This window comes from Syngnathoides biaculeatus, chromosome 11, assembly GCF_019802595.1.
Source record: "Syngnathoides biaculeatus isolate LvHL_M chromosome 11, ASM1980259v1, whole genome shotgun sequence".
NCBI classification, from domain to species: Eukaryota; Metazoa; Chordata; class Actinopteri; order Syngnathiformes; family Syngnathidae; genus Syngnathoides; species Syngnathoides biaculeatus.
In genome coordinates this window covers 7521084-7542171 of record NC_084650.1, presented here as the reverse complement: position 1 = coordinate 7542171, position 21088 = coordinate 7521084, and the positions used below count along the sequence as shown (strand labels likewise).

Genomic DNA, 21088 nt, shown 5'->3' with positions numbered 1-21088 from the left:
GCGACCGTAATCAGGAATCGCAAGAGCTGCAGCAATGCTTGATCTTGTGACCCTTTGTTTTGAGAAACTAATAAAAAGGGGGAAACTGGTAAGACTGACTCAGAGCGGGCGTTGGCGTTGTCCTTCATTTGCATAATTCATCCAGTGGTTGGGTTTAAACATTTACTTGGTCCTTTGAGCTGGATTCCAACATACCCGAGGATCCCAGCTTCAGAGTCTACCTCCAGGAAGACCGTGGCCACGGCAAGACAGACCTGTTAATGGACTGGTCCTCGAACTCCCAAACTGGGGTCTGAAGGTTGACGGAAATCCGAGGGAAAAGACGTCTTGCTAAGAATCATTTTCCTTGTGGGGTATGAATGAGAGTATCAACATAAAAATCCGCGCGAAGGCTCCTCCACAGTCTTTCCGAAGGCAACGTGTAGGAGGTGCAGTTAAATTCCGTGTAACGAAGGCGGACTTGTCTGTATAGGACACAGTTAAATTCCACGTGACGAGGGCGGACTCATGTATAGGACACAGTTAAATTCTGTGTAACGAGGGCAGACTCGTCTATATATGACACATTTAAATTCCGTGTAACGAGGGTGGTAAAAGTTGTGTAAATAAACGAGCGCGGGCTCGGGTTGCGCACTTAAATACCATATTAAACAATACTTTAATACGTAAATAACATCGATATAATATAATAACATCGAGTGGTGCGTGTGTGTCTGTGTAAATATTGAGTGAGAGACAGGATCTCAAATGACAGCTCGTTTGGAAGCACAGGCAAGATTTCTCCGCCCTGCTGGGTAGAAGCTTGAGAAATAAACGAAAATTTTGAACAGTCACCCTGTCTAATACAAAAGCCAACTTTAGTACATGATAGGTGTAGCGTGTAGGCTCCAAATTCTCAAAATGGGGAAAAACAGCAGTAAACAAAAGTTAAGAAATAAATTAACTTGTAGAGATTGGAAATTTGTCGAGGCACAAAGCCCAGAAAAAAATAAATATTTAGTTGCAAACCCCAACGTCCAACAGGATAGAAGCCCAACAATTTTGGTTTATAGAACATGGACAATGGAGGATGTAAAAAAGGCCGTATATGGTATTACACCTTATAAAGAAAATGTTCAACAATTTGTTGAAAATATGGAAAATATAAGAAGGTCCTATCACCTTAATGGCGCTGAAGTGCAGCAAATCTGGATGGCAGCATTGGGACCTGAGTGGCACAATGTGAAAGGAAACTGGGAGCCGTGTAATTCACTGGGCATACTACATCATAGCAGTCAGGAATTACCTGTTGCAATGCACAGCCTCGTTGAACGCTGCACTCGGCGTTTCAGACAGAGAGCAAATTACACTGAAATAAGTAGGGTTAAACAAAAGAAGAAACTTGTGAGGACTATAGAGTTAGAATGACTACTGTTTTTAAAACACATAGTGGTCTCCAAGAAAACTCGGACGTAAATGGGCCGTTCCAGCAACAATTTAAAAACTCCCTGCATGCTGGATCAAAAGACTATCAGGGATTGGGTAATTAAATATTATATTGACCTGCCTATTGGCAGCCTAGAGGAGTATGTTAATCATCTCCTCCATGCGGAAAAAATCGTAAAAGATAAGAAACGAGCACACGCTGATACCTTTTATCAAGGGTCACCAACCGAAGTTTATTATCAAGAAAGGAACAAAGACCTGAAAAGAGTCCCCCACAGGAGGTGACATCAGAGGAAGAGGCTACCCCAGGAACCACGGCAGAGCCTTTGATGGCCCGGAATGTTGGTGTTGCGGGAAAAAGGCGTCATATGGCACGTGACTGCACTGAAGTAAAGGATTTGACACACAGGCATGACTAGACAGGTCACCTCCCCAACGACAAATGCAGGACATACAATTACATAACCAGGAAGTGGAAATAAACTTACAAGATCTCTTCTCCTTAGAGACAGAGAGACCAATAATTACACTTTTGATGAACGGTAAACCCATGAAATTTTTATGCAGGACTGCCTGGAAAGAAAGAATTCCTTGCTCAAAACAGTCAGGAAACCACGCAGATGTCAGAGCAGCAAATGGGCAGCTCGGGCTCACAGTAGAAACTAGAGCCAGTATGGATCCGAGACCCAGAAGGGAAGTCCTGTAAACTTTCTATTTTCAAAGTACCAAATTGTCCTGTGAATTTACTGGGAAGGGATTGTTTGTACATTTTGGGATTGGCATTACTGCCGACACCCGACAGCAATATGGTTGTAAAAAGCTAAAATGAAGTAACAGAGTCAGACTTGTGTGTAATACACGGTTTTGGTGAGCCACTCCTTTATTATTCACTAGACATGACAAATAAACCACTGCTTTGTGGGGGAAAAGCATTACTAGAACAGGCAGATTATTTCCTAACAAAAAAGCAGGATAAAATGAATGAAGACTCTCTTCACGTAACAATGTGGTACAAAAAAAAACCCAAGGTCAGATTTTCAGTGTGAAAATAAACTGAAGCAATGCACTCCCAAAAAAATAATAATTGATTATCTGTACATGGATAATCTGGGGACTGCTACCGCGGGAGTCAGACTTCCACAGGCTTTGAAGGACTACTACAGGGGAATAACGGTACCGCATGTGTCATTGTTTAAATAGTATGACTCATTTTGGGAGTGACTGAGAAGCTTTGTAAAAAAAGGCCAAACAGTAACAGATTGGAAACCAGACAAGGGAAATCCATGCACAGAAAATAGTGCAATGTCAAGTTAACGCAGGCCGCCACTTCTAGCAGGAATGTCATGTTGACTTTTACTTCTTAACAGAGGAAGAGGAAACATTTTTAAAACAGGTCCCAAAAGACCTGTGGTCAAATGGACCATCAGATGTGGGACTTATCAGAAGAGCACAACCTGTACAGATTAGACCATAAACAGAATACAGACCATGCATGAGACAATATCCATTAAAACCAGATGACTTAGAAGGCATAAAACCTGTTATTAAATCATTACTTAATGCAGGGGTGATAATCGAATGCCCAGATTCTCCCTGCAACACGCCTATTTTTCCAGTAAAGAAAGCTCCACCCTCTACAGGTTGGAGCATGGTCCAGGATTTACAAGTGGTAAACGCTGCTGTGATACAGCGAGCACCTTGTTTCCCAGATCCTCACACATTACTGAATTCATTAAGACCAGATGTAAAGGTTTTTACGGCAGTGGACATTAGTAATGCATTCTTCTCTATCCCTGTAGATAAAAGTAGTCAATATTGGTTTGCATTCACATTTGAAGGCAAAAAATATCAGTTTGCAAGACTACCTCAAGGGTACAGTGAAATTCCAACAATTTATTCACAAGTTATGATGGCGAGTATATCCACATTTGAACCACCCGGTGGAAGTCAAATTCTGCTTTATGTAGATGACATTTTGCTTGCATCACCTGATGAAGAAACGTGCAAAAAAGATACAATGGCATTGTTGAAACATTTACCACAGGAGGGACACAAGGTTAGTAAAAACAAACTTCAAATTTGTAAATGGCAAGTTAAGTACTTAGGACACAACCTTAGTGCAGGGGGAAGAACAATTTTAGATGATAGAAAAATAGTTGTACTTAACGCGCAAAGGCCACCTGCAAGACATTTGTCTTGTATGACAACATTACTGTCTCAAACACATCTCACTTTAGAAAGATGCACAACATTAAACCAAGCAACCTTAATACCTCTCCCCCAAGACGGGGAACCTCATAACTGTCAAGCAGAAGCAGAACAAACAGACCAGATTTAACAGATCACCCATTAAATGATGGTCATATACTTTTTGTAGACGGTTCATCTCGTAAAGATGAATTTGGAAAAAACAAAACTGGCTATGTAGTAGTTACACAAGACACAGTACTGAAAGCAGAATCATTACCACCACCTTATTCACCACAACCAGCATAATTAGTGGCACTAACGGAAGCGTGTAAATTAATGAAAAGAAAAAAAGCAACAATTTATACAGATCGCCAATACGCTTATTCAACTGTGCATGTATTCGCCAAATACTGGGCAAATAGAGGAATGTTTACGTCAACAGGAAAACCGGTTACCCATGCACAGTTGCTAAAAGAACCCTGTCCCTCGAGGAGTCCTGTGGGGGGTTCTTCGGGAGTATGGGCTACCGAACCCCCTGATATGAGGTGTTCGGTCCCCGTACGACCGCTGTCAGAGTTTGGTCCACATTGCCGGCAATAAGTCGGACTCATTTCCGGTGAGAGTTAGACTCCGCCAAGGCTGCCCTTTGTCACCGATTTTGTTCCTAACTTTTATGGACAGAATTTCTAGGCGCAGCCGAGGCACGGAGGGTGTCCGGTTTGGTGGCCTCAGCATCGCATCTCTGCTCTTTGCAGATGATGTGGTTCTGTTGGCTTCATCGAGCCGTGGTCTCCAGCTCCCACTGGAGCGATCCACAGCCGAGTGTGGAGTGGCTGGGACGAGAATAAGCACCTCCAAATCAGAGACTATGGTCCTCAGTTGGAAAAGGGTGGCGTGCCAGGTTAGAGATTAGATCCTTCCCCAAGTGGAGGAGTTCAAATATCTTGGGGTCTTGTTCACGAGTGAGGGAAGAATGGAGTTTGAGATTGACAGACGGATCGTTGCAGCGTCTGCAGTGATTCGGACTTTGTCTCAGTCTGTTGTGGTAAAGAGGGAGCTAAGTCGAAAGGCGAAGCTCTCAATTTACCAGTCGATCTATGTTCCTACCCTCACATATGGGCATGAGCTGTGGGTCGTGACCGAAAGAAAAAGATCTCGGATACAAGTGGCCGAAATTAGTTTCCACCGCAGGGTGTCCGGGCTCTCCCTTAGAGATAGGGTGAGAAGGTCGGTCATCCGGGAGGGGCTCAGTGTCGAACTGCTACTCCTCTGCATTGAGAGGAGCCAGATGAGGTGGCTGGGGCATCTGATTCGGATGCCTCCTGAATGCCTCCCTGGTGAGATGTTCTGGGCATGTCCCACTGGAAAGAGACCCAGGAGACAACCCAGGACACGCTGGAGAGACTGTCTCTTGGCTGGCTTGGGAATGCCCCGGGATCCCTCAGGAAGAGCTGGAAGTGGCTGGGGAAAGGGAAGTCCTGGGTATCCCTGCTGAAGCCACTTCCCCCGCGACCCGACCCGGAAAAGCAGTAGATAATGGATGTCTGGATGTCTGGATGGCTGGATGGCTGGATGGATAATAATAATAATAGTAAAACCTTGTAATTAAACTACAAACCGTGAAAGTTGGAGAAAATCTTTAAATTACCGTATTTTCACAACTATAATACGCATTGAAATGTCTTGAATTTACTCCTAAATGGATGAGGCGCCTTAGAGTGCGGAGCACCTTCATGTTCCAAAGCTCTAACTGGCTGTTGGCATTTCCTGCCAACACGCTGCTTGTATAGAGGAAAAGCAGAAGTGTGAGAGGACAGCATGCGAACGTTCCAGGGGGAAGTGTGGGCGTGGGAGAGGACGCTAATGCCAGGCGAAGTGGCCTGAGTTCGAAGAACAACTCGAGCAATGATCAAAGAACAAATAACCGCAGTGAGAGAAAAAAACATGCGCAGCAAAAGAAGTCGGAGCTTGCTATTATTCCGGGAGGCTTGACGAAGCAACTTCAACCGCTGGACATCGGTGCAAATAAGGTGTACAAAGTGAACATGTGAGAGGTGTGGGAGTGATCGATGAAATATCGAAGACAGCTTTCTCCACAATATGTGAATGGATTGTGGATGCTTGGGCTAACGTGTCTGCTTCCACTTGTTGGAAATTTTATATTTCTAAATCATCATAAACTTAAGTTAGTAATCTGACTCCATTTTTTGACCTTACCCAACTGCCACTCATCCAACAATATGCGCGCTCGTTCTGCAATAGAAAGGTATCAGGAAGCCGGCATTTTCACACACGAGTGGATTTATTCCTTCAACACACACCTGGGTCTCGGGTCCATCTCATTACAACCCTGTACATCTCTGTTCCCTCAGCCGACGTACTCTACATCCGAGTTTCCCAGAACAATTTTAAAGTACAATCTACTGATTCACTATTGGTTCTGTGTCTTCTTCAGGTATCCTTGGCGCTCTCTCATTGGTCTCCTTTGGTCCGCCGGATGTTGGCCCGACTCCTCCCCTGCAGACTCGCGTGCTGGCTCTTCCTGGTGGTGGTTTCCTGACAGTAGTTTTTCCACCAACTGCCTCTGAGTCCTGTCGTCTCCGCATCCTCCTTGCAGTTAGCACCGTCTGTTCTAAAACGTTCCATTCTTGCACCACATACCCTGTTTCGTTACACCAGTCACACGCTCAGCACTTTACAGTCTCACACTTTCATACACAGGATGCAGCAACATCTAATGAACTACTTTAAGCTCAAACTCTTATATTCCTTTACACTGTTATTCAAAAAACCGGTCTCATATCTGAAGAGCCGTATGGCAACAACACTGCCACTGACTCTGACAATGACGAGAGGGAACCTGGCGTGTTTGATGAAGAACTTGCACAGGTGCTCATTTCGGATACAGAGGATGAGGACTTTGATGGATTTGTGGATGAGAATTAATTAAAAAAACATGTGAGTACATACATTGTTAAATACTTCAATAAATTACAACCTAACTCAGTTTTGCTCCTGGTGCCTTTTTAAATGCTGTGCATGCATGCTACCATATGTTTTAAGATAGTGTCGCTACTATATATAGCTATATCCTTTGCAGCGCTATACATGTTTGTAAACAGTGTTTGAAGTGCATGTTTTGTGTAAATTATTTCTTTGCACATCGTTTTAGTTGTTTTCTTGTCTGCTGGTTGTGCTGTTCTGTTTGCTGTGGTGTAATGATTTTGGTTTGGTGTGACACTGTGAGTGAGGATGGTGTGTTGACTGGTGACTTGCTTTCACCGGTCATAGTGGGAGATAAAAGTATGAGCATGTGCTTCGGTACAATTGGGCCTCTCTGTCTCGTGAACCCCACCATGCCTGCGCCCAATAATACGGTATGCCCTGCGTATGTTTTGAATACTGAAATTGCACCTGCAACTGAGACTGCACTTTTTAATACGATAAGCCTTCCAGTTGCGAAGCTACTCCATTAGTAGGTTTCATTAAATTGGGTTCATTACTTTTTGACTGCCACTCATACAGTATGATGCAAGATGTACTCAATACTCATGGGACTTCATCGTCACAAATTCAGCAAATTATGCTCACAAAACGTTATAATGGCCGAATACAATCAAAAGTAATTGTTCTGTCTTAATCCTATTTGTTTTGTCCAGTGTTGGGGTGATTATTTGAAAATGTAATAGGTTGCAATTACAATTTAACCAGTAGAGTATGTAATAATAGTGCAACTATATAAATTACTTTCTTGAAGTAATACTATACAATATTTTGATTACTTTTGTTAATTCTCTATGAATGTAGGAACAGAACCCTTGCATGTATCCTCTAAAAACATGGATATGAACCATAGATCATTATTTTGTAAATAACGGCCCATTTGTTTTTTTTATACCAATAATAAACTGCTAACAAAGCATTAGGAAATGTAAATACATAATAAAAATGTATTGCACTATATATAAACAGCATGTGGAAAACATGATCCCATGTCCACCTAATAACAGATTCAGATCTTGCTTTATGACAAACCAGATAAATAAATGTTCCTTCAAAAGTCCCAAATCATACAGATGAAACTGTTCAAAAGTCGGTCTTCTTTTATGTGTTTTAAAGTCTAACTACTGTATGAGTGTAAACTTTTCCAAATCTCCCAAGAAAAACAATGTTATTCCACAGTTTGCCACTTCAAGGTCATATTTGGAAAAGTATGCTGTATAATGTTTAAGAATGACCAGAGACCTTCCTCTTTTTCTTTTGGTTTGTCCCGTTAGGGATTGCCACAGTGTGTCATCTTTTTCTATCTGAGCCTATCTCGTGCATTTTCCTCTCTAACACCCACTGTCTGTCCTCATGTCCTCCCTCACAACATCCATCAACATTTTCTTTGGTCTTCCTCTCACTCTTTTGCCTAGCAGCTCCATCCTCAACACCCTTCTGCCAATATACTGACTCTCTTTCCTCTGAACATGTCCAAACCTTCGAAGTCTGCTCTCTCTAACCTTGTCTCCAAAACATCCAACTTTGGCTGTCCCTCTAATGACCTCATTTTTAATCCTATCCAGCCTTTTCACACCAAGCAAGAACCTCAGCATCTTCATTTCTGCTACCTCCAGTTCTGCTTCCTGTTGTTTCTTCAGAGTCACTGTCTCTAATCTGTACATCATGGCTGGCCTCATCACTGTTTTAAAACTTTGCCCTTCATCCTAGTGGATGTCCTCTCCATGTCCCACTTCTTCTTCACTAATCTCTTCCCTTGGATGACTTCCTGTATTTTTGGGTTCCACCACCAAGTCTCCTTCTCCCTTTCCTCCCAGAGGACACCCCAAGTACTCTCCTGCCTGCCTCTATGAATACCTTGGCAGTCGTATTCCAGTCAACCATGAGGCAGTCTTGGTCACTCACCGGACGGCGTGCCAAAAAAAAAAAAAGAGCCAATGTTCCCTTGAAACTGCGCGCTTGCGCAATTGTGTACCGCTGATGCAGTCTTTTCGCAAATATTCTGCGTTGCAATCAAAAAAAGAAATAATCCAATGGAAAGTAAAAGTATAACATACAGGTATTCAGTTTGTGGCATTTTGCAATGTGATTCAATGAGTGATGGATGACTGGTCGTTACATCCAATGGCACAATTCACATACGTACTATAAAAAATGAAAAGACGCCACTGCAAGCACCGTGTGGTGCCGAAAATAAACTTTTCTTCCAGGCAGCACGGAAATTTTTCTAACAACGACTGCTGCTCGCCACATTCTTTTTTTCCTATCTTAACCCCCCGCTTAAAGATGTAATTAAAAATGTTACAGTACTTACGCAGCCCACCAATGTGTTTTATAATGACAGTGTCCACCACCGCTGCTTTAGTTCGCAACACAGTCAGGCAACTTAGAGCCAAGACAAGTTACACATGCTGCTTATGGTTACTTTTGATATTAACGGAGAACGTTAACTGGCACCCCTGATCAAGAGCCTGTCCCACTTATTTCTGAAAGGCCACACAACATTTTTCTTTTCTCAACTTCCACCACCTGATTCTTTGCTCTACCTTTGCCTTCTAATATTCCTACCCGCTGCCTGAGTCATCCTCCACACCACCATCCTATGCTGTTGAGCCACACTCTCCACCACCACTACCTTACAGTCGGTGACCTCCTTCAGATTATATCGTCTGCACAAAATATAATCCACCTGCGTGCTTCTACCTCCACTCTTGTAGGTCACTCGATGTTCCTGTCTCATCTGGAAATAAGAGTCCACCACTGCCAATTCCATCATTTTTGCGAAGTCCACCACCATCTGCCTCTCAAAGTTCCTTTGCCTAATGCTCTACTTACCCATCACTTCATCATCGCCTCTGTTTCCTTCTCCAACATGTCCATTGAAATCTGCACCAATCACAACTCTCTCTCTGTCTGGGATGTTCAGGACTACTCCATATAGTTCCTTCCAGAATTTCTCTTACAACTCGAGATCACATCCGAGCTGTGGGGCATAGCCGCTAATCACATTATACATAATACCCTCAATTTCGAATTTCATCATCATCTCTCGATCTGATACTCTTTTCACCTTTTTTTCACATTCTTAGCCAGCTCTTCTTTTAAAATAACCCCTACTTGAGTTCTCATTTTATCTACTCCATGATAAAATAATTTAAACCCTGCATCTAAACTACTAGTCTTCCTCCCTTTTCACTTGATCTCTTGGATGCACAATATATCAACCTTTCTCCTAATTATCATGTAAACTAACAGCTGAGCTTTTCCTGACATAGTCCCAATATGCAAAGTCCCTATGCACAGCTGTATTCTCTGTGCATTCCTCTTCTTCTTCTGCCGACTAACCCGCTTTCCTCCTCTTTTTTGTCTTCGACCTACATTATCTGAATTTCTACCTATGCCTTGCAGATTAACAGTTCTGGGGGTGGGCGTAGGAAGCCCGGGCCACGACCTAACAGTTATGGAATTTGTATGATGTTTGGCACAGTTTAACGCCGGAGGCCCTTCCTGACGTAACCCTCTGCATTTATCCGGGCTTGGGACCGGCCGACAGGTAGCACAATATTGTGCTGCCCAACGGGCTGCAGATAGTCAAAAAGAAGGAGCAATCAAATAAACCAAGTCACCATATAAGATACACAATTCACATACTACCTGTGTGAAAATATAAAGGATATGGAGATTAAAAGGATACAGGGATGGAAGAGATTCAAATCACAATGGCTTTCACTCTAGTTGTCGAAGGTGGAGTGCACGTTCGATGTTTTTTCAACATCAATGAATTGATCACAAACGCGTCTCGTTGTGAGCAAGCTAAATATAAGTTGACGTTTCCACTCGCCCAACTTATGAGTACTCATAATCCTCGTTGTATACGATACGTAGGTTTTGCAGGACGTGTAGATCAGGGGTGTCAAACTCAAATTCACAGTGGGCCAAAATTTTAAATTGAACAAAGCCGCATCATGAGGTTGAACAATTGAACCTTTTAATATGGAACCAAACATGTGTAATACTTGTAATACCAGTTTGCCAGCTCTAATATTAATTTGAAATTGCCTCGTGGGCCAAATATAATTACACTTGGCCTGCGGGCCAGAGTTTGACACCTATGGTATAGATACTGAAGGCATTTGCGAGTTTGGACCCTACGCGTGTTCACGGGTCGAGGAAGATGTGACCAATGATTAGAAAAAGTTAACAGCAAATGGATTTATTACAAAGGAATGTGCAATACAGACGTCCGGGTCTTATTTAGGTATCTGCTGCTCATGAGACGTGTGTCATCTGGCAGAATAACCAAAGAAGAAGACAAAAACTGCTCTGTAACACAAGGTTTTTATATGTATGGGTCCATGGTAAAAGTGGCTCAGGTCTCAACAGGGGGAATGGTAACCCTGGCACAAAGGCATTTCATGATCCATGGATTTAACTTGTATGCAAAAAAGTTTTTTGTAGGGCTTGTTTGATCTGTGTGCGACATAATCCACAAGGGAATGTGCATGCAAAATGTGGTCATTTTCCTCAAGCTCCACATCCATTCATCCCTCCATCCAGTTTCTTAGCCGCTTATCCTCACAAGGGTCGCAGGGAGGGCTGGAGCCTATCCCAGCTGTCAACGGGCAGGAGGCAAAGTACACCCTGACCTGGTTGTCAGCCAATTGCAGGTCACATGGAGACAAACAGCCGCACTCACAATCACACGTAATAAAAAAGGGGGAATTTGGACACAATGATAGATACAACACAATGATGATTTAGATTTATTAACTATACATACATTACAAGGACGTAAGGGCCTCATTCCATTCAAAACACTGTTTGAGAGACCATACAATTTACCAATATTTTCCACACAATGAGAGATAGACGAATGATAAAGGAAAAAAAACACAAGTGGGTCCCTTTCAGGAGTTATTAACAACCCCAAACAGCTTAAAAAATTGCAAAAAGGGGTACTTGAGTTCATTTGTTCATTGTAGGAAAGTTTTTGCTTTTGAAACCATTGTTAACACAAACAAAACTAATTTGTTTTTATTGGCCACTTGTAAGAAAGCTGTTCTCATTCCCACTGCCAAGGTCGCTGTAGTCCGGTTACACATGGGAGTGAGACTGCTGTCATAATGGCAACTAAACAGTTAAATTTTACTGTTGGGTGTTGGATGAAAACGCTACCCATTATTTTCATTTTTCTGTTTGAGTGGTACCTGTGGGACACACTCAAGGTCCCACTCCCCAAAAAAATAAAAAATAAAATAAAATAAAAAGAAAACAAATTGGATAACTACGTACAAAAAAAATGTGTCCAAAAGATTGTAGTGTTTGCACAGATCCAGATATAATACCAATGCTATTAATTGATAACGAATGCAAAAAAAAAAAAAGTTGAGGGATTCTGTGTATCCATTAACTTCTCTTGAAAAACAAAAAAAAATGTTTTCTAATGGCGTGTCACTAGGAAATTTCATATGCATCAATTTGATAGGACTAGAAACAAATTGGGAATTTTATCAGCATTGATGTGTGAAGCCATTTTTGTGCCACTGTCATGGTGGTGCGGCAGTAACTGTATTTTTTATTTTTTTTACGCCGGATGCCTTTCCTGACGCAACCCTTCTGCATTTATTTGGAGAGAGAGCTGGAGCCAATCCCAGCTAACTTCGGGCAGCGGCAGACTACACGCCGAACTGGTTGCCAGCCAGTCGCAGTGCAGATGTCGACACCATCACTGAGCGGGAATCGATCCCACGCTGCCTTCACTCGAAATGTCCCTCTGAGGGAAACCTGAACTACAACGTGGCCCTCAAGAGAAATGAGTTCGACATCCCTGCACTACACCAAAAAAAAAAAAAAAAATGGAACAAGTTACTGTGCTTTAATAACCTTATTACTACCATTTGTTTATTCATCCTATGTCTGTTTATGAATTAATTTCTACTGTACATGCAGTTTTATCCGAACACTGGCATTGACTGAGCAAGAGCTGAATGACATGGACAAAATAGCAGAAAGAAACACGTGGATACACCTTACACACTGTAAAACGTCATCTCAGCTGAGTCACCCAAGGGCAAAGTGAGCAAAGACCAGCATACGGTGAGTGCAGATTTATAGTATCTGAAAATACCTGAAGGCTGGTGAAGATTTAAAAGAGACTTGACTCATTTAGGGGTGACTTGGTCGACATGACTTCAAAATGGCTAAATAATAGGATAGCATGTTGGGCTGCAACATTGACAGCCGGAATGATATTTTTGTTCATATGCTTCTTTTGGACACCTGTAAAGCTGACAAAAATACATAACAACAGAACCAATAATTATACTCAGTCAACTATGCTTACCACACATAACATGAAGAAGCGCAACCTCATTTCAAATAACATTGGTAAACAACTATGCGGGAGTCACCGAGGCATGAGAGGAGGACTCCATATGTGCCTCCCAGTGAATCAGTTCAGAACTTTTCAATTCCTTGGCAGAGTCTAATTGCTGGGGATTTTATCTGTGGGCTTATGCTAAAGGAAACCCCCACTTTCTTCTCACCATTTGCCAATTTAATGCTACCTTAAACCCGAATGCCATACAAAATAGTACGTATACTATTGAGGGAGTATTTTAACCGAAAAAGCCTGTGGAACATTTTTTCATTATTACAAATTATTACAAAACTGGTTGTTATTAATGTAGAATGCAGCTAACAAGGTAAACTATAGTTACATCACATGCATGGGCCCTAGGCCACTAATGCGTGTCATTCCAACAGAAATCCCAACACAATGTACCCTGGAGGTAATGACTAAAACAACTCCTAACACCACTTGTCAGAAATGGAAAAGTGTTTATCCAACAACTTAGGCAGTAAATGATAAACTGATATTTTCTACTAAAGGAATATAAGAGTTTGAGCTTAAAGTAGTTCATTAGATGTTGCTGCATCCTGTGTATGATAGTGTGAGACTGTAAAGTGCTGAGCGTGTGACTGGTGGAACGAAACAGGGTATGTGGTGCAAGAATGGAATGTTTTAGAACAGACGGTGCTAACTGCAAGGAGGATGCGGAGACGACAGGACTCAGAGGCAGTTGGTGGAAAAACTACTGTCAGGAAACCACCACCAGGAAGAGCCAGCACGCGAGTCTGCAGGGGAGGAGTCGGGCCAACATCCGGCGGACCAAAGGAGACCAATGAGGGAGCGCCAAGGATACCTGAAGAAGACACAGAACCAATAGTGAATCAGTAGATTGTACTTTAAAATTGTTCTGGGAAACTCGGATGTAGAGTACGTCGGCTGAGTGAACAGAGACGTACAGGGTTGTAATGAGGTGGACCCGAGACCCAGGTGTGTGTTGAAGGAACAAATCCACTCGTGTGTGAAAATGCCGGCTTCCTGATACCTTTCTATTGCAGAACGAGCGCGCGTATTGTTGGATGAGTGGCAGTTGGGTAAGGTCACAAATTGGAGTCAGATTACTAACTTACGTTTATGATGATTTAGAAATAAAATATCCAACAGGTCTGAGCATTTGGCACGTTTCTATTGAGAAAATTACTCAACTTGGCCACATACAATATGGTGGTGATATTGACGTACCATACAGAGGCCAAGTTATTGTCTAGTACTATAGAACGTCCGTGGGCATGGCAGACTATCTTTCGGGTATTGTCAATCCGTTTTACAAATTGAATTCACGGCATAGACGCCAACGTTTCTACACACTGTGAGGTATTGTTCATTATGACTTTGTATCGGAAATATGTGCGCATGTTTGTTCACCCATCCCAGTGTAGGGCACCTAAAAAGCTTCAAGAATAAAGGAGCAATGCTAAACTCGCGGTAGCTCAAAACAAAACTTTGGACTAGAAACACGTTTTCTCTTGACGCGGAAATAAAATGCGTGAACGCTCTTTTTTTCAAGAACTTACGTATCGAAGTCACTGAAATGCTTGCATTCGGAGCAACAAGTTGTTTTTGTCATGTTGCGAGTTAACTACATATTTTTTTAACGCGAAATGTTTTATTATTATTATTAAGTTCTGTGTGGACATGGAGTGCAAATTGTTGCTGCGAATATTTCTGCAGTGGGACGGTAGTTGCACTAAATTTCGTTTAAAGGTCAACACGCAACGAAGTCAATGTTTCACCTGACCTTGTATTTGACTGTTAATTGTGGCCACTTGCTCACGAAAGAGCGGCAAATCCCGGTAATGCCTGTGTGGCGTTTGCATGTTTTCCCTGTTTGTGTGGGTTTTCTCCGACCCCTCCGGTTTCCTCCCACAACCCAAAAACATGCATTAATTTGGGGACTTTAAATTGCCCGAGGTGTGATTGTGAGTGTGACTGTTGTATGTCTCGATGTGCCCTGCTATTGGCTGCCAACCAGTTCAGGATGTACCCTCCCTCCTGCCCGATGACTGCTGGGATTGGCTTCAACGCTCCCGTGACAATCGTGAGGATTAGCGATTTAGAAAATGGATGGATGCTCACGAAAGAAGATCACCCAAACAAAGTAGTAGATTAGTCATAGGGATGATGCGACTGATTATTTTTCTGTATTACTTCGTTTTAAAACTGCCTAAACAATATCCAAGTTCACGAGAGTTAGTGGCACCCAGTTGAAAATATTTGATCTTTGTGTGTTTAGATGCCTGGTGCTGGTCCATGGGTCTGAGTCGACTGGATGTATTTTACAGAAGGCTGCTCCTTGGCAAACTCTTCATTGGAGGTTGGGGAAAGCCTGAAGACCTCAAGAGGTACTGAAGCAAATCATGCAAGGGCATGATAAACTGATAACTAAAAATAATGGAATGTAAACTGTGATTTCAAGTGAGTTGGACGACTGTATGGGTCATTTTCATATAGTTTCATCAACATTCATCCGGGTCGGGTCACGGGGGAAGGAGCTTCAGCAGGAAAACCCACACTTCCCTTTTCCCCAGCCACTTCTTCCAGCTCTTTCGGAGGGAACCCAAGCCGTTCCCAAGCCAGCCGAGAGACATAGTCTCTCCAGCGTGTCCAGGGTCGTCCTCGGGGTCTCTTTCCGGTGGGACATGCCCTGAACACCTCACCAGGGAGGCGTCCAGGAGGCATCCGAATCAGATGCCCCAGCCACCTCATCTGGCTCCTCTCAATGCGGAGGAGTAGCGGCTCGACATGAGCCACTCCCAGATGACCAAGCTTCTCATCCTGTTTCTAAGGGAGACCCTGGACACCCTGCAGAGGAAACTCATTTCGGCCGCTTGTATCCGAGATCTTGTTCTTTCGGTCACGACCCACAGCTCATGCCCATGTGTGAGGGTCGGAACATAGATCGACTGGTAAATTGAGAGCTTCGCCTTTTGACTTAGCTCCCCCTTTACCACAACGGACTGATACAAAGTCCGCATCACTGCAGACGCTACACTCATCCGTCTGTCGATCTCCTGCTCCATTCTTCCCTCACTTGTGAACAAGACTCCAAGATACTTGAACTCCTTCACTTGGGGAAGGATCTCATCCCTGACCTGGAGAATCCATGCCACCCTTTTCCGACTGAGGACCATAGTCTCAGATTTGGTGGTGCTGATTCTCATCCCAGCCGCTTCACACTCGGCTGCGAATCACTCCAGTGAGAGTTGGAGATCACAGCTTGATGAAGCCAACAGAACCACATCATCTGCAAAGGGCAGCGATGCGACGCTGAGGCAACCAAAACGGACACCTTCCACGCCTCGACTGTGCCTAGAAATTCTGTCCATAAAAGTTATGAACAAAATCGGTGACAAAGGGCTCTCACCGGAAATGAGCCGACTTATTGCCGGCAGTGCAGACCAAACTCTGACAGCGGTCGTACAGAGACTGAACAGCTCGTATCAGGGGGTTCGGTACCCCATACTCCTGAAGATCCCCCAACAGGACTCCCTGAGGGACACGGTCGAATGCCTTCTCCAAGTTCACAAAATACATCTAGCCAAAGATATACCACACTCAATTTCCTTTTGGAAATCTATTAATTTTACTGACATGAGTATTTGAATTATTGACTGTTATTCAATTTGTTTTATTTTATATACTGTAAGAAAAAAAATTCAAAGTAGTATTTTTCAAATTTTTAACAGAGAAATGTGTTGACACTTATGTGTCTGAAATGAAGGTAAGGAATTGCAACATTTTTAGATACATGGGTTTTTCACGGTGGGACGATGTGTCAGCTTTAAAGCATTGGCCTTACAGTTCTGAGAAATATGATTCTATCCCGTAACCAGCTGTATGGAATTTATATCCTCTCCCCGTGTCTGTGTGGGTTTTCTCTGGGCACTCCCGTTTCCTCCCACATCCCAAAAGCTTGCATTCATTGGAAAGATTGGAGATTCTTAATTGCCCCTAAATGTGATTGTGAGTGCGACGGTTGTCTATCTCCATGTGCTTTGCGATTGACTGGCAACCAGTTCTGGGTGTACCCTGCCTCCTGCCCGGTGACAGCTGCGATTGGCTCCAGCATGCTTTTTGTAACCTGAATCTTTTGTGAGTAGAGACTTTTGTAAGTACAGGTACGACTGTATTTTCTTTGAGGTCAAACGTTTACATGTATATCCTTAGTATTGAGTAGCATTTCCTTTGAACTGCATTACTTGCGTCAAACATTTTGGCTGCCCTCCCACAAGCTTCTGACAATACTCTGCTGGAATCCTGGCCCATTTCGCCTGACAGAACTGGTGTAACTAAGTTAGGTTTTGTGGTTGCCTTGCTCTCACATGCCTTTTCAGATTTTTTTCTGCAAATTCTTGATGGAATTTAGATCAGGCTTTTTGATGACCACTCCAAGATATTGACTTAAAGTCATTTTTTTAACCATTTTGGCGGTATGCTTCGGGTCGTTGTACATTTGCGGCCAAGTTTTAGCTTCCTGGCCATGTCTTGAGCTGTTGTCTGATTGTCCATATAATGTTCTTTCTTCATGATGCCATTTATCTTATGAAGAGCTCAAGTTTATGTTGCAGCAAAACAGCCCCACAAAATGATGGTGCCAGCTCCATTTTTCACAGTTGGTATGGTGTTCTCGGGTCCACAAACTTCCCCCTTCTTCCTCTAGATGTAACATTGGTCATTATGGCCGAACAGGTCCACTTCAGGACATGTCTCCAGAAGTTAAGATCGTTATCTTGGTGTCTTTTTGCAAACTGAAATCTGGCTTTTTTTTCCTCCATTTCTTTTGGAATAATGGCTTCATTTTCAGGGAGTGGCCTCTCAGCCCATGTCAGTGGAGGCTTGTTTCACTGTGGAGACTGACTTTTTCTCACCAGCTTCATGCAGCATCTTCACAAGGTCTTTTGATTTTATGCTGGGCTTGATCGCACATTTCAGACCAAAACACTTTCATCTCTGAGTCACAGAGAGGTGTCTGAAAAGTGTGATGGCTGGACATTCCCTTGATGTTTATACTTGCATAAAACAATTTTGCAAATGAGAATGGTATCTTCAACCATCTGGAAATTGCACCCAAGGATGAGCAGGCTTGTGGACCTCCACAATTCTTTCTCTGATTTCCTGGCTTATTTCGAGTGATTTTCCCATTATTTCAAACAAGGAAGCAGTGTGTTTGAGTTGTGGTCTTGAATACATTCCCAGGTATGCTGTCAATTGACTCATGTCGGTTAACCTCTGAGGTGCTTCCAAAGCCATGACCTCATCATCTGGTCATCCCCATGTTCTTTGAAGGTCGACCGACACGAATGGCGTGATTTTTAGTATGATTTTATTTTAAAAAAAAGGGGGGGGGGGCGGCACTGTGGGTCAGCTGGTAAAGCCTTGGCCTCACGGTTCTGAGGTCCTGGGTTCAATCCCGACCTGCCTGTGTGGAGTTTGCATGTTCTTCCCGTGCCTGCATGGGTGCTCCGGTTTCCTCCCACATTCCAAAAACATGCAACATTAATTGGACACTCTCTAAATTGCCCCTAGGTGTGATTGTGTGTGAGGCTGTTTGTCTCGATGTGCCCTGCGATTGGCTGGCAACCTCCGCTGCCTGGAAGCTCTGCTCGCGGCCTGGCGGCGGAGTTCGCGCATCAAACTCCGCACAATCCCGTTCAAAGAACCATGCGTAGCTGCCAGCCCGGAGCTCCGGGGGCCTTTATTTAGGCACTTATGTCATGCGCATAGGTCTCCGACTAGTCAGACTCTGCGTCATTCTGCCCGAAGAACCATCCAAATATTCAATATTTACAGCCACAGGTTCAAATCTGTATGGAAGTATTCCTCCATCTTCTTCATCAACCGATACTCCTATTTCTTCATCAGATGAGGATAAATCCAAGAAATCAGTGCTGGGCATAAATGGTGTCCCATGTAATCGAGCCTTTGTTGCGCCACGGTACACGTTACCTCCGCGAAAATGGCAGCGAGGCTGAAAATTTCTAATTGTCAATAAAAATCTTCTCAAAACACTATTAAATGAGGTGTTTTAACATCACTTTGTCAAAATAGGGTACATATTACATATCTATTGGATACACTGTTCATCCAAAGCACTAGATTTCCCCTTTAAATCAGCTCTGGCAGCGCTGTACTATGCCTTGTACCCTGACTGAAGGCAGCGTTACGGCGTTGCAGGAGTACCGGAGTTTCCCGGGAAATCTAGGGTTTTTTATTGGGGGGAAAAATCTGATCTATCTATTGAGAGTTAGTGTGGATGCAGTTTTTGATAGAGGAAAGAACAGTATATTTTTATTTCCAAAGGTTATGGTGTTCAAATATTTTCAAAACAATTTGTGAAAAACAGTCAATACCCTCAGCCCATTTTGTAATTGTCCCTATCCCTGCCATTCTCGGGCTGTAGGCGGAGTACACCCAAAACTGGTTGCCAGCCTATAGCAGTGTAAGCTATACCCCGAACTATACACAATAAATACTTTCCTAACTTTGATGAAAATGAAAAGGCTGTGTGCCAGGGTGACAATTTTTGAGTCTTTTGAGAACATAACCTTTATCACTTCCACAATGGGAAAATGTATATATTTACGTATTTCAAACAAATGTATTGTTGAACTAAATCAATTTGATTTTGTGAATGAATCACTAAATGAGTTCCGTGAGATATCGTTGATGATCAACGATGGAGCAGAAGGATTTGTACTGATGTTAAACTTGTGGGGTTGTCCTCTGCAGAATTTTTGAGTTCCGTAAGATCATTGCTGATCGAGAGAGATGTAGGTCTCTGGTACCCAAGGACTATCCAGTGTATATAAACAAGGTACTCCAGTTTTTTTCACTTCAAATACTCTAGAACTGTATTTCCCATATTGTATTAAATGTAGCTATAAGTGTGTTCTTTGCATTTACTCCCAGACAGAGAGGGAGACTGATTGTTACATCCATGACGGTTTCTTCATTTCACCTCTGGAGAACTTAGTTCCTGGGATCCTGCCAACTGAGGCTGTGAAAGCAAGGTATGAAATAGTGCTGCACAATATTGTGGGACAGGGGGGGATAACAATGTTTTGTTTTGTTTTTTTACCCAGTGAATGTGATGGTATGTATTGAAATAATAAAACAAAGAAGACATCCATCCATCTACCCATTTTCTTTTGCTTTTTTGAGGTAGTGTCACAGGGGCAGTAGCTTAGCAGGGAAGCCCAGACTTCCCTCTCCCCATTCACTTCATCCAGCTCTTCCAGGGAGATCCCATGGCTGTCTCTCCAGAGTGTGTCCTGTGTTGTCCCTGGGGTCTTCTTCCTGTGGGATGTTCCCGGAATTCATCACCAGGGAAATGTCCAGAAAGCAGCCAAATCAGATGCCTGAGCCATCTCATCTGGCTACTCAAAATACGGAGGAGCAGCGGCTCAACTGAGCCTATCCTCGATGACCAAACTCCTCACCCACTGTCCAAGGAAGACCACCCTGCAGAGGAAACTAATTTTGGAAGCTTTTATCTAGTATCTTGTTCATTTGGTCACACCTATCGTCACTAGTTTGTGACCATTGGCGAGGCAATACAATATATCCACCAATAAATTGAGTGTTTTGCCTTTCGGCTTTGCTGCTTCCTCACCACATTGGACCAAGAGAAAGTGTCGTCACTGCAAATGATACACCGGTCCACCTGTCGATCTCCTGTTTGATTAGTCCCTCAATTGTGAATAAGAACCCAAGATACTTGAACTCCTCTACTTGAGGACACTCGGCTACTTGGCTGTGCTCTTTGGCCCGCCATGCCTTTCCACTGTCAATTTTTAATCCACCACATACTCTACATTCCCACATATTTTGGGGGCTGGTTTGCCTGGATGGGGTGATGGTTGCGGGTGATCATCCAAGAATCCTATCTGTGTTATGGGTTCATCCCAGCAGGTGATTCACAAGCCCCACACCCACTCTGTGTAACATGCGATGACAGACTTGCTTGTGAAGCCATGAAACCATCAGATCTCTTTTTGTATTGAAAGAAAAGTCCTAATAACATTTTGAAAGAAAAAAACAGGAACATTAAAGACAGAACCA

General features: G+C 43.1%; 1 protein-coding gene and 1 long non-coding RNA gene across 20 annotated transcripts in view; one reads left to right on the top strand and one right to left on the bottom strand.

Annotated features, from left to right (window-relative positions):
• Nucleotides 1-15: 15 nt before the first annotated feature.
• LOC133509243 (uncharacterized) lies at nt 16-1707 on the bottom strand. Its single transcript, XR_009797285.1, has 4 exons — nt 1632-1707; nt 1286-1348; nt 1162-1207; nt 16-464 (listed from the first exon to the last, which is right to left on the bottom strand). It is a non-coding gene; the product is annotated as an uncharacterized LOC133509243 (long non-coding RNA).
• Nucleotides 1708-13578: 11871 nt separating this feature from the next.
• Nucleotides 13579-21088, top strand: part of abhd18 (abhydrolase domain containing 18) — a 46850-nt gene continuing 39340 nt past the window's right edge. For 5 of the 19 annotated variants that reach the window (XR_009797028.1, XR_009797026.1, XR_009797029.1 and 2 more), the window contains exons 1-4: nt 13590-13957; nt 15261-15369; nt 19757-19841; nt 19937-20037. Coding sequence is in view for 12 of the 19 variants with exons in the window: in XM_061834173.1 (XP_061690157.1) it covers nt 13936-13957; nt 15261-15369; nt 19757-19841; nt 19937-20037 (317 nt within the window). In the remaining 7 variants the exon portion in view is untranslated. The other 14 variants (XR_009797030.1, XR_009797031.1, XM_061834176.1 and 11 more) reach the window with 10 other exon arrangements.